Source organism: Xenopus laevis, chromosome 9_10L (assembly GCF_017654675.1).
Source record: "Xenopus laevis strain J_2021 chromosome 9_10L, Xenopus_laevis_v10.1, whole genome shotgun sequence".
NCBI classification, from domain to species: domain Eukaryota; kingdom Metazoa; phylum Chordata; class Amphibia; order Anura; family Pipidae; genus Xenopus; species Xenopus laevis.
Genome location: NC_054387.1, coordinates 70,613,244 through 70,631,458, shown reverse-complemented (window position 1 = coordinate 70,631,458; position 18,215 = coordinate 70,613,244). Strand labels below are relative to the sequence as shown.

At 38.1% G+C, this 18,215-nt stretch overlaps 1 protein-coding gene across 4 annotated transcripts in view; it reads left to right on the top strand.

Moving 5' to 3' along the window:
- Window positions 1-18,215, top strand: part of ccdc148.L (coiled-coil domain containing 148 L homeolog) — an 88,195-nt gene that overhangs the window by 58,243 nt on the left and 11,737 nt on the right. For 3 of the 4 annotated variants that reach the window (XM_018235799.2, XM_018235798.2, XM_018235800.2), the window contains 5 exons: window positions 2,407-2,570; window positions 3,822-3,917; window positions 4,655-4,833; window positions 11,374-11,512; window positions 11,808-12,014. In XM_018235799.2, coding sequence (XP_018091288.1) covers window positions 2,407-2,570; window positions 3,822-3,917; window positions 4,655-4,833; window positions 11,374-11,512; window positions 11,808-12,014 — 785 coding nt within the window. The remainder of the gene's footprint in view (window positions 1-2,406; window positions 2,571-3,821; window positions 3,918-4,654; window positions 4,834-11,373; window positions 11,513-11,807; window positions 12,015-18,215) is intronic. The other variant, XM_041577512.1, reaches the window with a different exon arrangement.

Here is an 18,215-nt window from a genome sequence, read left to right as displayed (position 1 = left end):
ATGCTTGTAATTAAAGAACATTCTCTGTGGAATAAACAAAGACAGGTGAGAGTTTACTGGGACAGAGCCTGAATGCAGCTAAATCCAGGTACAGAACACTATTTAGTCTGTAGATGTTACAGAAGTTACTACTATAGAGAAACCAATGGACTGTGGGAGGATGAAATGTCAGATAAAGAGCCTGAGATTGAGGAGACAAAATTTTTACAGGGAGTGTAAAAAATAAGAGGCACATAGAAAATGTGGAAGTTCAGAGGAATATAGGTGTATAAATCTTACATGCAAATACGCTTAAAGGGGGCGAGCGGTATAGAAAAATATAAAGTTCTGAGTGCTGTAACTGGCATTGACTGGGTACCATCCTTTACCAGGTGTCTTGTCTGTTGCTGCCTGATGCACCCCTTTCTTGCAGGTGATTTCCAGTTAAAAGTGCTGTGTGAGGCAAGGTTATAACCTTAATGGTAAAAATGCCCTTGGGATAGGCTTTCCTACTTCATAAGATTTTTCCACCAGTGCCTGAAACAGAACATTCTTTATCTGTGTTATATTTGCATTAAGCATAGTGGCATGCCTAATAATATATATATATTTACAGTCCCATAGTACCCGCACTCAAATCTAGGCGATTCCAGTGGTGCCAGATCAAAATTTTATGTAGTAAGATATATATATATCGGCCATGACCATCAGCTGTATATCAAAATATATTTATTCGTGCATGGTGCATCAACGCGTTTCGGCTCACATGGAACAGTCGTCAGGATGAAGACAGCAAGTGAGATAAATCATTAAATAACCATTGTGTCCAATCAGCATGTCAACATGTCAATATGTAAAACACTACTTGAAGTGAATTAAAAAGTAACACCTATTCACATGTGTATTAAAGGAAAAATCTACTCACACCCACTAGGTGACTACTAAGAGCTTGTGTGTTATTTGGCCCTACCAAGGCCTATATATCAAGTTTGACTATCTAAAAAGTTAAAAACACTGTGGTAAGGAAACTATATATCCAAATAGCAACAATTGTAAACAGATCTCATTATATCAATCTAAGCTAACTCCAAGTTATTAGAAACTGAAAATTCTCGCTACTGCATACGAATATATATCAAATATGTCACAAAGAAATATACTGTATATATATATATATATATATATATATATATATATATATATATAGATAGATAGATAGATAGAGATATATATAGATATATATATATAGATATATATATATAGATATAGATAGATAGATATATATATATATATATATATATATATATATATATATATATATATAGATATATATATATATAGATATATATATATATATATAATATTATTATTACTATATTACTAGGCATTGATGAGTAAAGGAGTGTATTTTATCTAAATGACCACAGACCATTCTTAATCGAGTCTATAATAGCAAAAATTTTATTTAGAGTGAACAGGGGTGTTTAAGCAAAAATCCAAGATTCTCAGGTGCCACTTTGTCAGGGGCAACCATTGCTGCACTAAGTAACTTTAAGAGCACAATTTCTGTTTTCGTAACTAGTACAGAGATCACAATTACAGCCATCCTTAACCCACCCAACAGCAGTCTATCCTTGACCCACCCAATTTCAGTCCTTCAACCTGCCCGAGTGTGGTAAGATGGCGTCACCTGGGTTCCTGCGATGAGGGGGAAAGTGAAGGAAGTCCTCTGAAACTGATCAATCTACTTTTTTTGTGTGTGGTACTACAGCAGTACAAAGGGTAAAAAAGGCAAACTGGTCTCTTCAACCTCTAGCCTCCAGATATTGTGGTAGAGGTATGGGATCTGTTATCTGGAAACCCATTATCCAGAAAGTTCACAATTATGGAAAGGCCATCTCCCCAAGGGGTAGATTTATCAAAGAGTGAAGTTACAGATCTCCACAGTCCGCAAAGTGAAATACCACCTCTCTCCATTCATTTCTATGAAATTTATAAAGACGTATTTATCAAAGGGTGAAAGTTCACCATTTGATAAATACGCCTTTAAAAATCACATAGAAATTTATGGAGAGAGGCGGTATTTCACTTTAGAGAACCGTGGAGATCTCTAACTTCACTCTTTGATAAATCTACCCCATAGATTCTATTTTATCCAAATAATCCAAATTTGTAAAAATGGGATATAATTAATTCTTATTGGGAGCAAAACCAGCCTTTTGGGTTTACTTAATGCTTACATGATTTTCTAGTAGACTTAAGGTATGAAGATCCAAATTATTAAAAGATTCATTCTGGAAAAGTACAGGTCCAGAGGATTCTGGATAGCAGGTCTCATACCTGTACTATACTTCATCATTATATCATTCTGCTACTTCCAGTTATCTGGAAGAGCAATAAGTGATCAGACTTTCTGTTTGGAATCAGAGCAGCAGTTATCGGAGGAGAGGGAGCAATTTAAATCACGCACGGTGCATCCTATCTGGCAGCTACGGAACGACTTAAAGCAGCGGATTTCTGAGCTGAACTACCACATGTCCCATCAGTCCCAAATGCAACATGACTTCGATCCAGAGAGAATCATTGAAGAGGTTTGTATTTAATTTGTGTTTACATAGCTGTTATTGAATATTTTGATCATTTCATACAGAAATAGAGCAATACGTCATGAATTGTTAGTTTATTAACTTATCATGCCTGTTGGATCAACTCCATCATTGTTAAAATAAATCTAAATCTCTCCTTCAGAGTTGGCTGAATTCTAAATATTCAGCAGAGCAAATTCTGAACCCTGAATTTTTAATGGAAAACTGAAAGCAAGAAATTTTATTCAAAGATGATGCAAATTTATATATTTAAATGAGGGCTTTGGTTTCAACTGATTCTTATGAGGAGTAGCCAGTATTTAGTTAAATTATAAAATGATGGATACATGTCACACATTTCTTATTTTATTTTTGTGTGTGGTGGCAACCATATGGTAACTTTATTTTAGATAAACCCTCGGTTTTGTTGATTCTGACAAGTTTCCACGTTTTCATGCTCTGTTATCTTAAAACAAATGCATGATTACGTCTCCATTTTATATCAGGGCAAAATCATAAATATTATTACGTTACGTATATAGTGCAGACATGAGGTTTCTTGTAATGTATTAACATTATTACAGAAGCATGGGTTTTTATACAGTTTAATGGTTATACTGCAGATGCCAGCTCTTTAGGCAGCTAAAGAAATATATAATGGTAAACCCATTACTGCATTTTATAGGATGAGCAATAAAGAAATGTCTATGCCATGTTTTACAAACCATGCAAAAAAGGCTAAACGAGTTTGGCTAAAGGGCAACCCTAAATCATGTTTAGAAATTATGATGAAGAGTAATAACCCCAAAAGCTATACTATTTTGGTGTTATATCACTTATGAATAGGTCCTTGAAATATTTTAGATGTGCTAAGGGTTTATGATGATGGCAGAAACTTGGCATACTGGAGAAAAATAAATGGCGGTGGAAATCTAATTTACAAAAATCCCAATCTAACTGGTAAATTATAGTGTGTAAAATTTAGTATTGTAGTAATTTGAAGCCACAGTATACACTATGGATTCCAGCCACCCTTACCCATTTGCCCAACGCACCTACACCATTACACAATGTCAATTCAGGTAGGGTACAGGTGAATTGTAGGATGTGTGAGCCTTATGTGTTTGGAAGGGTCTGTAGCTCCACTAGTTACAACACTGGTCACATGAACATATACATTTAGATTAAGATTAGGTGAGTACTGAGATGAGGTGAGTACTTTGGTCTTACATTGTTTCATTCATTCTTTTTTTTCAGGTTGAATTTGTTAAAGAGCAGCAACAAGCTTTAATTGAACAACTCTCTGAAGAACAACAAGCTTTAGAAAAGGAACTTAAGGCTTGTGAAGCTCAGGTAAGTCAAGAAAAAAGAATGATAATCACACATCTAACACTGCAGGGCTCATTTATGCAAAAAAACAGGGTGCACAGATGCAGAGGAACCCTGGAATTATTACCTGTCTTTGGGAGATGCTACTTTGAGGGCTTCCTTTGTCTGTTTCACCTTCACACACAACTGATGTGCACCTTATCAATCATCCTTTTTAAGTTGCTAAACTAGCCATCAGATAGCCACAATGTCCTTAAAGTTATTGCATCCTCCCAGAACAGCTCTGATGTACTCCATCTTTTGTCCAATTCACAAGACATTTGTGTCAGATATGCCCTTGGCGTTGATGCCCAAGAAAGGCTTTTTAACTGCTTGGTGGTGCTGTTCAATCTTTCACTACACAGTTTGCCAGTGGGAAGTGGCCATTGTAGAATGTGCACCATCTCCAAAGAGTATTGACAATCAATGTGCTGACTACTCTTTTCCTACAGATATGCCCTAAACTGCACATGTGCATTCTCTGCTGAGAAATGGCAGTTGTCTAGCTCTGAATATTTTTGAACTACCAGTTTAATAGGAACAGAGAAATTGCAAGATGCAATGGAATATGATATATGACTGCTGCATCTGCATGATTGTACGTCAGCCCAGTAGCACAAGTACATTTTGTACGTATAATGTATTGATGAGAGATTGAGTTGTTCTATAATATAAAGAGAGTACAGAACTGCTATATGTAATTTTAAAATGCTTTTTGTCAGGTTTTATCTCCTTTGGAAGTTGTGCCATGGGCTTTGACTGAAATCCCCCAAGTTCTACAGGAGGCCGAATGTCCCTATGCTGATCTAAAATACTCACTGATTAGGGAATATGAGCAGTTTACTGAGGGATATCTTGCTAAACTACAGGAGAGTAGCCAGCAAACAAAAGAAATGGACAGGTAAGGGAGTTTGCTACTTTCTAAAATGTGATTTTTAGCTCTCACTGTCCTAGCACTGTATGTCTTTGTTATACTAGTATTTCATTGGGTGCTGAACTTATGCATGGACAGCCATTGGAAGGGACAGAGGATAAAGCGTCCATTCTATTCTGGCGGCCACAAAAGCCAATATATATTAATGTTCAGAATACACAGGAGGGGCTTAAATGGTACATAAGTACCAATTGGCATTCTTATGGCAGCTTTGCATGCTTTTTGATTTTATTCCCCAAGCTCATTTTCTAGATTTCTCCAATGCAGTCTGTTTTTTACATTAATCCTAGTGGGAAGCCCATGTAATGTGGCATTTACTTTAGGTACCCAGACACTGATTGGCTAAGCAGTATATGCTTGGTGGAGGTACATATCTGAGTTAGCATCAAGAAAGTGGGTAAGGAGGGGGAGATCGGAATCTGATGCCTAATTGGCTTTTCTTAAAAACCATTCTCTCCTTTGGGTACTGACTCTGGTGTCAAATGTGACTAAAGAAGGCTGTGACTGAAGTTGGCTGTGACAGGTCAATTCTGCCCTCATTACAGAATAGTATGCTGTCTTCAATTACCTTAGAACAGATAAACCTATGTCCTTAGCAGCCAAACATTTTGCTGCCCCTCCTTTCCGTTAAACTTAAAGAGCCAGTAACACTCAAAAATGTCTTTATTTCATTTACTCAAAACACTTGCTTCTCCTCTGGCTAATGGGGCCCCAAAACAGTCACCTTTGTTTTTATCCCAATAGGTTTCTCTGTTTCCAGCACCAATGACACTAATATAACAAGGATAAATGTAATCATTATATTAATGCAACATATGAACATGCAGTGTTACCTCACATTTGTCCTTGGCTGTGTTTTTGCAGTTCTGCTAATAGTTTTATCTAATCAGTTTTAACAAAAGCTTCATTAAATAAATGCTTAGTATCTGTTTTATGAAGAATTGGAGGATATAAGTTTTCACACAAATGACTGGATGTTTGATTCTTTTTTCACCCATTGTAACTGCTATTTTTCGCTCTTCCTCTACTGATGTAAATTTCCGAGCTACGGTAATTACAAAAGGATTAGGAAATCTACTAGCATCCCCCATGCAGAACCTGGTTTGTATTTCACTTATAACGAATTAGAGCATTGCAGTTAATTCCAGGGCATTACAAATATAATAATTTTACATCCAAAATTCAATTACCAGCTGCGACAGAAAAGGGAGAAAAAGGTTTATCTAATTTTTTAATCGTTCGGGTGCAGCTGAAAAGAGAAGATTTGTCAGCTATGTTGGAAATCAAACTAGGAGTGCAAATTAGTCACTTTTAACTTAACAGTTTAGGCAATAGTGTACTTTGCATTCTGATGCCAGGAATTACAGGGAATTGCTTTCAGTTTCAGTGAGAAACAAGCAGATTCATGATCTCTTTACATATAGTGAGGCCTCCAGAGCAGAGGTTATACATATAGTAAGAGTGTGAGCATCACTACAGCACAATTGTACTTTAGTTCCCTTCCCTTGCACCAGTAAACCACTAGGAAGTCAAAACTTTGCAAATAACGCACTAAAATGGATGTAGTAGTGTGTATTATTTAAAATTAAGTCAAATAACACAACCTCTTTCTTTGTGAAGTACGGTATATATTTTTTCCAAAGATAGGTTTCTTTATTTAGTACAGGTATGGGACCCGTTTTCCAGAAAGCTTCATATTAAGGAAAGGCTGTCTCCCATAGACTCAATTTTATCAAAATAATTCACATTTTTCCTTTTTCTCTGTAAGAATAAAACAGTACTTTGTACCTGATCCAAACTGAGATATGATTAATCCTTATTGGAAGCAATCCCATCTTATTGAGTTTATTTAATGTTTACATGATTTCCTAGTAGATTCAAGGTATAAAGATCCAAATGATGGATGACCCGTTATCAGGAAAACCCAAGGTCCCGAGCATTCCGGATAACAGGTCCCATACCTGTAATATAGAAATCGACCAGTAAAATTGATTATTAAAGGAACAGTAACACCAAGAAAGGAAAGTGTTTCAAAGTATTTAAACTATAATTTACTGTTGCCTTGCACTGGTGAAACTGATGTGTTTGCTTTAGTGAGACTACTATAATTAATATAAAGTATATATACTTGGATCCACGCACTCCGTTCTCTTGTAATTACCCAGGTGCTACAAATAAAGTGCTGTATTATTCATTTGTCCAAAGAATTGGTGCACACTGGGATTTGGTTTTAAAAGTTAAAAACTCTAACTTTTATTGTCTTAAAATAGGCCAACGTTTCGGTCTCCATTTAAGACCTTTATCAAGACCTAATTCACATGTGCATTCTCACCAGTCATGTGACTAAGGAAAGAAACCTGCACCAAGAAAATGTACAAGGAAAAATCTCAGTGAGGGCAAATAGTATATATAGTCAGGCCCAGATTTGTGGCGAGGCCGCATAGGCCCGGGCCTAGGGCAGCATCAAATAAGGGGCGGCATGCCGCACAAGCGATTTTCTTGCCGAACGGCTAGTGCTCCGGAATCAAGGTGACAGGAGCCACATGCGCAATCTTCAAGCTAACAGGATGTGCATGCGCGTCTGCCATCTTCAAGCTTGACACCATGTGCATGCACGCAATCCTCTGAGAGGGAGGGGACGACGGAGGACGATGGCCTCCGGGAGCCCTCAGGGCAAATCCGGTCCTGTATATATTTTATATAAACAAGCTGCTGTGTTGATATGGGGGCAGCCATTCAAGCTGGAAAAAAGGCACAGGTTACATAGCAGATAAAACACCATTGTATTGGACAGAGCTTACCTGATATGTGCTATGTATCCTGTGGCTTTTGCCAAAACCTGAAGAAGGCACGCAGGAGCTCCACTTCAAAGAATATGCGAGCATCCCCACATAGACCACCAGGTACCAAGTCTTAACTATTCATTGAATGCTAAGTCTAGGGATGCTTTGAATCCACAATTTATGGATTTGCCCAAATACCAAATCCTCCAGAAAAGATTCAGACAAATCCTGAACCAAATCTGAATTCTAATTTGAGTTTGAATTCTGTTTGGCTGAACTCCTGCTAAAAAGAAGGGCTGGGATGGGACAAATTCCAAACTCCTTTCATTATGGAGGACTTGATTTAGTGCAAATTCCTTTCATTAGGGAGAACTTGATTTAGTGCCTCCCTAATGAAAGGGTCCAACACACAAAATCTGAATTTTTTGCATAACGAAAGAACATTTAATTAATTAATATGCAATTTTACAATGTACAGTGGTAAATGTTATTGCTATTTAGTAGTGCTTGTTAATGTCATCTCTGCATGAACATTGTGGCAGGATTCAGAACCAGCTGTGCAGTTTAAATCTTTTTTAATTAAAGGAAAACTATACCCCCTGAACAATGTAGGTCTTTATAAAAAGATATTGCATAAAACAGCTCATGTGTAAAATCCTGCTTCATGTAAATAAATCATTTTAATAATAATATACTTTTTTAGTAGGATGTGCCATTGGGTAATATTAAATCCTACGAGCCCCCTGATATCGTAGGATTCACGGTGCACGCAAACAAACCATACATGTTAGGTCACATGAGCCAATTAAACTGTCTTTTGCTTTCACACCTCTTCCTGTTACAGTTAGTGTTGTAGTATTTCTGGTCAGATGATCTCTGAGGCAGCACACCATAATGACCATAATGAAATCGTGGTTCAAGGCAAGAGATGTAAAATGGCAATATTTACTTAAATATATATTCCAGTTTGGTAAGATTCTTTAATATGTCGCTTATTATGATACAAACTACATGCTGCTTAAATATTAATTTTGGGGGTTAAGGTTTCCTTTAATGTATATATACTTGGAATTATAATTTTTTCACTATACGCACACAATTGGGTAGAGGGCCCTTTTAAGCCTGGCAAAAGGGTGCAGATACCACATACTGCTTATTGCTGCTTTATAGGGAATGATTACCCTAGCAACCATGCAGTGATTTGAATAAGTGACTGGTATATGAATAGGATAGGGCATGAATAGAAAGATGAGTAATAGTGATGTGTGGGCGGGAGCGGGACCCGTGGGTTCGGGCCGACCTCGCACTCTACTTCACCAAATGCCGACTTTTGGGTTCTTCTTTTATAGATGATGCGCCTGCTCGCACCACCCCTTTTGCGACGTCATCGGTGGGGCGGGTCTATAAAAGGAACCCGGAAGTCCGATGAGGGCGGGTTAGGGTTGGGTGCATGTCGGGGAAATCCTGACCCGCACATCACTAATGAGTAATAAAAAGTAGCTTTAACAATATATTTGTAGCCTTAATGAGGATTTGTTTTTTAGATGGGGTCAGTGACCCCCATTTGAAAGCTGAAAAAAGTCAGAAGAAGAAGGCAAATAATTAAAAAAACTATAAATAAAAAAAATTAAGACCCTTTGAAAAGTTACTTAGAACAGGTGATTCTATAACATACTAAAAGTTAACTTAAAGGTGAACCACCCTTTAAAGGAACAGTTCAGTGTGAAAATAAAAACTGGGTAAATAGATAGGCTGTGCAAAATAAATAAAGTTTCTTATACAGTTAGTTAGCCAAAAATGTAATGTATAAAGGCTGGAGTAACTGGATGTGAAACATAATAGCCAGAACACTACTTCCTGCTTTTCAGCTCTATAGCTCTGAGCTACAGTAGTCAGCGACTTGAAGGGGGGCCACATGGTACATTTCTGTTCAGTGAGTTTGCAATTGATCCTCAGCTCAGATTCAAAAGCAACAGATATGACCCATGTGCCCCCCCCTCATGTCTCTGATTGGTTATTGCCTGGTAAGCAGGGTAACCAGTCAGTGTAAACCAAGAGAGCTGAAAAGCAGGAAGTAGTGTTCTGGCTATTATGTTACACACACAGTCACTCCAGCCTTTATATATTAAATTTTTGCCTAACTTACTATATTAGAAACATTTTTTATTTTGCATAGCCTATCTATTAAGACAGTTTTTATCTTTATACAGAACAATTCCTTTAATATGAGTGCTGTGAGCTTCAGAATGTGGGAGCTACAATATGCAAGAGCAAGTGAGCAATCCATATCCTTTGCGTTGCTACTGTAGAGCTGTGTGTGGGGAGGTGTCTATTGTATTCTACCTTTCATTTAAATCAAAATTGCTGTCATGTGAAAGGTCATATTCTTTGTTGTTCAGGTTTATTTCTAAAAGTTAGGTATTTTAGGCATACCAGTCATGATTGTTGGGCCACGCAGATCTTGCATTAAAATCTGCCACTGACAACATCCACCAGGCTGCATTTGTGTCTTAACTCATAGGAAGCTCCTGTTACCAGGGGTAGGCATTTCTCTTGCTGTTCTTCTCCGTGAGAGCTATGGGGATTAAAAACCCTGCTTGCTCACAAGCTAAAGGTGGAACTGGAAGAAAGAGATGAAGCACATCCAATCACTGACATGCTCGTGTGCCACTCTTTTGTTGCAGCCATTATGTTGCAATTATAAGGCAGAAATGTTTGTATCTAAAGGAGATGAGTAGGAGGCTGAGATTATGCTGAATGGGGATTGCTTTGTAGCAGCAGGGAGACATTTAGCTGTAAGCAGATGCTGTTTTGGTTATCCTCTTATTGTTGGGTACATAATTGCAGTGTGCTTTTCCTGTGCAGCTTCAGTCTATTCTCTGTAGATAACCTTAACAGCAGTTTTCATTATATTAAATGTGCCCCTCGCCTTGCCCTGGGTATCTGTGGTTACTCATTCTGTATGTGCCATTCACTTTGTCCTCTGTCTGGACAATGCATAGCTGTGGTTACCCTGCATGAGCAGGATATGTCTGTGTTTACTCATTTAGTTTGCATCACCCATCTTGCCCCAGTGCAAAACCTGCACTCACCCACCTGTCTGCCCCCCTGATGGGACATGCACTGTGCACATGATCTTACTTTCAGGCCTTACCAGGGAAGGTGGGTTAGGGGCAGTTGCACCCCTTCTCCCCTGGTGGTTATGCCTTGCCCTGTGTCTGTTTGATTCACATCTGTGGATACTCATTCTGTATGTACCACTCACCTTGCAATCAATATGGTCAGGGCAGATCTGTGGTTACTCATTCTGTATGTACCTTGCACTCCTCTATTTAGACAGGGTTTGCCTATGCACATTCCCTACATACTGCTTACTTTGTCCGGGCAGATACATCTGTGCTAATCTGTATGTTGCTCTCACCTTCATGCAGCGCACACATGTTGTTCAGCCATTACAAACATGTTCGGGTTGGTTGCGTTCCTCACCAAAGGAGATCTTCAGTTCTTTCTGTTCCTATAGAATTTCTCTATCTTTCTTTTCACTAAAGCCAACTGTTGATTTCCATAGGTTACTCTTCCTCTGACCTTGTAGCTGGGGCCTTAATGTTCAAGTTAAATTCCATTTTATTATTGAGTGTATTGGCTCTGGGCAGATATATATAAAAGAATATAACATGCAAAAACATTGACACATTTTAATAATACACAATCTATAACAATTCAGCAACTGTAGTTGGAGTGAGGAAGAACACTGGATTTTCCACGTCATTATTAACCAGCATCCACAGGACCTTCCTAACAGAAGATCTATATATTTTGATATGCTGTCAAAGCATTTACCTCACAAACCAAGACAGGAATTGGTGAGTATATTTATGCTCTTTTATGTTTTTTGACCTAAGTGATATTTATTTAAAGAAATTAGGCTTTTTGAACAGTCTCACCAGTGTAGGTACACACGAACGTCTCAAATGGTGCTCATGGTGTTTACGGCTCTTGCAGATATACATGTTTTGATGCCTAGAAAGATGGAAACCGTAGAATCCAGGTTTAAATGCATAGATAACTACTTTTTTGTGTCAGTTTTGCCATGTCATTGATTTTGCCTGCTACATGGATATTTTTAGCTGTAGTAATTATTCCATGCATTCTTCCTAGATCAGCCATGAAAATCTCTATTATGCTCATCGTTTCACTAAAGACCAAAGAGTGGCTTTGCTTGAAAGTTGGACTCGATACAGGAAAGATTTTATACTGAAAGCCATAATGACCATCACTGAAGCCTGCTCTGCATATGAAACTGAAATCTTTCTGGTAAATGACAGGATAAAGCAACAGGAGATATGTACTGAACTTAAGAAAAAGGTGAGTGATCTCCCCCCCCCCCATTCTCCCTCACTGGGATTCTGCCCTTTCCATAATCACATGCATAATCCCAGCAGTTCTTATGTAATAATGTCCATGTATTTATTTCTATTCAGTTCCCATTCACAACAGTTGGAAGAGGTTTCAATCTAATCTAGTTTTGGTTTTTCAACCAAAAACCTATTAACGAGCAAAAGAGCAGGAAGGACTCACTGACCCTTGAAGGAGACGCCGCTGTGCTGCTATATGTATCCGCTTCCGAATCGTGTACATTCCAGCAAGAAGATCCTAAATCATGTGGCACCAGCGGTGTTAAAACCATCGCTTTATTTAGGAAATCTTAAAAAGCATTAATGAAACGCACAAAAAACCTATGGATAGATACATTTTATAAACATGGAGTAGTATGAAACTGCATATTACAACATTTATTTTAATGGTCTGTTTATTATATATGGCGTGACATAGCAGGATGTTGTGAGCTAACTTAGACAAGAGTCTTTATAAACGTTGTCTATCTGTTTGTGTGTACAATAACTGGGTCGCTTGAAAACTCAGAGATATATCATATAAATAGGTTGCTGGACTGCACTTATTGCAAACTAACAACATTTAAATGCAAGCAATGCAGCTCTGCTTGCTGGATTTTATAGTGTCCCCACATAATCTGGTAACAGTACCATAAACCTTGGGTTAACACTTACTTCCAAAGCTTATGGGAGACCTAATATGATTTTGCTGTGTGGCGTAATATTTGATTGTGGTTTTATGCAGAGTAGGTGATGTGTCTGGGTGTAATAATGTAGACCATGGCTTTAAATGGCCCATTTTTTTTTCATTTTGAAATGTTGGCAGTTGTACTACCCTGGCTGGTGCTCCTTTTTGCCAACCTGCCGGCACCTCTTGCTGAGTACTGCACCACAATATTCTTCCACTTTTTCAGACATCCTCTGTAAGTATGAGTGGGTACATGCACAGAACGTTTGCCAAAGTTTCTGTGCATGCATCCTGCAGAATTGCCAAAAGAGATGCATGGGCAATGAGCAGTTCACCAGCGTGGTACTTTTTAAGGAATGGAGCACCAGCATGGGGTAACACATAAGCACATAAGCTAATAGAATCACTGGGTGGGGGGTTCCTAACAACTTGGCACCTTCAATGATTTTACGTTTTTCTTAACCTATCAACAGTTTCATTGAAACTGAAACCTAAGTCAGCATGGCTGCTGTACTGTTTCCATGACAGCTATTTCCTTTCAATGGTAGAGCTATGTCACCATAAAGATAATTCTGGTTATACCTCTTTGCCACTCCCTCCCTAAATATGGAGCCAATCATTTTTAGCTTCATGCACAACAACAGATTTGTTAAAGGGCAGCTATCCTCAAAGAAAATCCTACTTGAACTCTGGTTAGAAGAAAAAATTGTTTTTCTAAATTGCCCTCTTCAAGCATTGTGCAGGCTCGATCATTATGCGCATGCATGTGACATCGTAATCATACGCATAACTTTCGAGAGCTAAGAAACTTTTCATAGTGTCACAACATGCCTACCTGCACCAGGAAGGAGCTTGCAGGGGACATTTACAAAAAACAAAAAGAAAAAATATTGTTCACCCAAACCGGAGTGGGGGCTCTATTAGCTGTACCTCCGGTGAGCTCAGAAACTACCCAAATTTACAATTTTTTCTCATGTTGGACAGAATGCCACCTCCTCATATTTCATTGTCCAAACTAACTGGGCTACAAACCTTGCTTTTAATCAAGCATGGTTTCCTTTCCTTTCTCTGTAATCGAAATACTGCCACTATATTCCCATTCAGCAAGAATTCACTGCTTTTTAATTGCATCCAGAAATACAGTTCACTGATCGCTCCTATATACTGTATGCTTAGATTTATTAATATACCATTAATACTTATCATTACTTCTCATTATAAACGTGTAATTACAGCCTGAAAAGAACTATGTAAGTGAAAAATCAAATATAATTGCAAAAAAGGCCTTGCTTTATTATCACTAATTTTATTTCTTCAGGAACTAGGATTTAACCAATTTGCTCATAATTTTATGAAATACCCGACAAAAACATTTATACAATTTTAAACCAAATTCATTATATCTGAGTAGATTACAAAGATTTTTATAGGGCATCAATGTATTAGGCTGGAAAAAAAATTGTTTGCCTTTTTATTGTAGTACTTGCTATTAATGTAGTGCAGGGAGAGCATTAGCACTGGTCCACCAACATCACAAAACACTCTTGGCTGTAATATTTAGATAAAAGTACAAAGTATATTTTATATTTTAGATACACTATATGGCCAAATGTATGTGGTCACCTGACTGCCCACATCACATTCCAAGATCATGGGGATTAATATGAAGTTGCACCTGTCTTTGCTGCTATAGCTGCCTCTATGTTTTTGGGATGGCTTTCCTATCGATGTTGGAATATTGTTGGTGGAATTTGCTTCTATTTTTGGCCACTGATATTGGACATAGAGGCCAAGCTCACATTGGAATTGCAATTCATCCCACAAGAGTTCACTTGGGTTGAGGTTAAGGCTTTTTGCAGGTAGGACTGCCACCTGGCCGGTAAAAATTATGGCTGATCCCAATGTTATTAATAGGGAAAAAATTGAAATATATAGGAAGGCCGGTATTTTTTTCCAGAAAAGGTGGCAACCCTATGTGCAGGCCAGTCAAGTTCTTCCACTCCCATATCTGCAAATCATACAACTGAATGGGAAATGATTCCAATTGTTTTATCCCCTGTACATGCAGCTACAAAATGTCATGGACTACAACAGTGGCGTAACTAGATGTTGCTGGGCCCCACAGCAAATTAATTTTAGGGCCCCAAACATATCCAGTGTTTGTCCTGTTTTACCAATATATGTTCAAATTGCTCATCAATGAGAGCCTCATGGGGCCCCCTGTACCTCCTGGGCCCCCCTGCAGCCGCAGGGTCTGCTTCCTCTGTAGTTACGCCCCTGGGCTACAAAATGTTTGGGTATGCCATTACTCCTAAAACATAACAAATTATCAAGGTAGTTTCCCAAGACAGACAGATATCACAGCTGTACTGTGAACCATTTTCTCCCCCATAAATATCACTATATACTTTCCAAAAGAGACAGAATCCTCTGATTTGATGTAAAGTTTGTAGTTTCATTGGCAATAACAATTAAATTCACCCAGAAAATACACCACTGATTCCAAAGACTTTACACAAGAAATTTGAGGAAATTATTGCTGATCCCTCCTGTTCTTAATCCCACATGCTCTGTGCTCGAAATTACTTTATAGAGCTGATGGAGCGGTCAGGCTCTGCAAAGTAAAGTAGCCAATTATACTCAGACAGTTATCAGGAAATCCAGTGCATCACGGTATAGAGAACATATACTGCATCACTGTATATCCTCAGTTACTGTTAGAACATTATATTTTGCTAATACATGCCATAGACATGTTTGAGTAAGTTCTCTATAAGGAAACAACACCATGGTGCCGGCAATTAATTACACATTGACTATCATACTGGGAATCTAATCACTTAATAAAAGACAAATAGCTGTGGAGTCAGAATCAACTTACCTTGATCATCCTATTATAAAAGGAAAATTGTCAGTATTTCCATTAATTTGCTTTCATTTTCCTTGAATCAAAGCCATTTGCTTTCCCCAAGGCCACTACAAACCATTCAGTATCAGATGCCTGTAGTGCCAAAGTTTGACATATGAAATATTTCTCCAAGAATAGTTTTTAAAACATTTTTTAAGTAAGTTTAATGACTAATGCTCAGTTGAAATGTGTATGAATGAATCAGGATTCTGTGGATATAATTTAAAAATTATTTCTCATTCAGTGACTCCTTGAGACAGGGATATAGTTATAAATTGACGTGTTATATTTCAGACTAAAACAAAAAACGAATGTTGAGCTGTCCCTCCAGTTACACTGTAATTATGTGCCTCAATTATATACTTCAATGGACTTGACTAACTCTGTTGAAGTATGTGGGAAGAGACTGGCAAATCTAGTAGCTTGTGATGAAAGCATGGTTGCTTTTCAGTTTTATAAAACAAATCATTTATAGCATTACTGAAGCCTCATGTGTGAAATGCAACGCCCACAAAACTAAACTTATAAAGGTATTTGCACCCATAACTGCTCTTATACATGGATTTTTTTTCCGTGGGTCTAAAAAAAAACATATATGTATGTAATATATTAGACCTACCCCATACCCGGATGCCTGTAGCTCTGGTTGGTGTCTTTGCCTTAGGGGCCTATTTGTCAAAGGTCAAATTTTAGTGGTTTTTAAAACCACAACTAAACTCAGAAACTCTAAAAAACTATGATTGTCATGAGATGCACTAAAAAATACAAACACCTTAAAAACCCATAAAAATTTAGTTTTTCAGACAATTCCTAGTGAAAAAAAATCCGAAAACCTCTAAAAGTCTGAATTGATTTGAAGCGGTCCAATAGGATCAACGCAGCTCCCATTGACTTCTATAGGACCTCGACAACTTTTACAAAATTGCAAAGTTTTGTATTAGTGGTTTTCATGGTATTTACAGCTTGAATTTTTAGAGATTATTTTTAAAAAAAATTTAGAAAACCACAAATTTTTAGTGGAAAAAAATTGAAATTTGATTGCTAGTAAATGGGCAGTAAATAAATAGTGCCAATACACTCACGATACTTGTATAGCTTGTATGCTGCAGGCTCTGCGTGTCTCCTGATCACGTGACTCAACAGGATGCATTCAATAGTAGAACAAAAATAATGAAGACGCGATGCCAATGCGAGTGGTGTACTTAAAGTACCTCTGTTAGTAAATGGGCCACTTAGTGTTCCTTGCAGCAGCCGCAATGTGCCTGTTCTGATGAATTACATGCAACGACACACTGGCACAAGGGATCCAATATGATAACTAAGCTGTGGCCACAAGCCACACAAATATTGAGGCCAATGCGCAGAGAAAATTGTGGCCTACACACACCAATACTTATTGCACGCCACCAACCTTTTTTGGCACACACAGATCATTTTTGCCCACAACTTTTAAAAAAAAATTTTTTTACACACATGACCAAAAAGAAATTAGAGGGAGCATCGAAGGGAACTCTGGAATTATCATCAGCTGGTAAATTCCAGGGTTCCTTTAGCAGGTTGCTTTCATAGCTACAACTGATGTGCACAAAGTGAATTGGACTCTAATTGCATTATTAAGGACACCCGCCAAAAGCATGCCTGGATTTGCGGCGCGGCCACAAAGGCCCAGGCCTAGGGCTGCATAAATTAAGCACCAGTGGTTTTGACTGATTTTGGAGTGCTTATCGCTCCGGTAGCAAAAGGATGCGCATGCGCGTGATCCTAAAGGAGGGAGGGGGCGCCAGAGGACTTTGGCCTCTGGGCACCCTTGGTGGAAATCTGCTACTGGCCAGAAGTGATGCCGTTACAACACAAAATCTAGGGAAGTGGCATTTTTGGAACTTGTGTTGCAAAAACTGAATGCAATTAGCAATCAGAATTAGAAACTGTAGAAAAAAGTGCTATATTGTGTATACATAAGTTGGACTACACCACATTCATAAATAATGTTCACTTTTGGTCAATAATTAAGATGCAAGCTTGGTCCATTAAAGATGTTTTTGCTCTTCTGTTCCTTTGTCATTTTCTTGTTATGTGATGTAGCAGGCAAGCGCCAACGCTCCTTCTGTCATATTTATTTTTTAGCATCTGTTCAGCTCCACCTAGAGTGTCTTAGAGCCTCTCGTGTCAGTATTAGCATTTATGCCAAGCTGGGAAAGAAATCTGTTGCCTTCTCATATGGGAACCCATCAATACGGAATGTATTTTCTCTGTCAACATCACAAGACTGTAGTTAGACATGAAATGGATTAAGCCTGCTGGAACTTTGAAGCTTATCAAAACATGATATTCCTTCATGTGCGCTAATAATTTCATAATTAAAACATCGTTCATTGTAACAGAATTGTTACAATTGCTGCCCCAATATGCACAATGTTAGAGGCTTGATAAAGGGTCCTGTGAGGCCCAAAACGCTGCCACTCTTTGTCTGCTCATTTGTTTTGAGCCAATAAAATCACCTTGCTGAAAAGCTACTCACCCAACAGTGTGCTGCAGTATATTGGACTTTGCAATATTAGAAAGGAGGAATTTTTGTA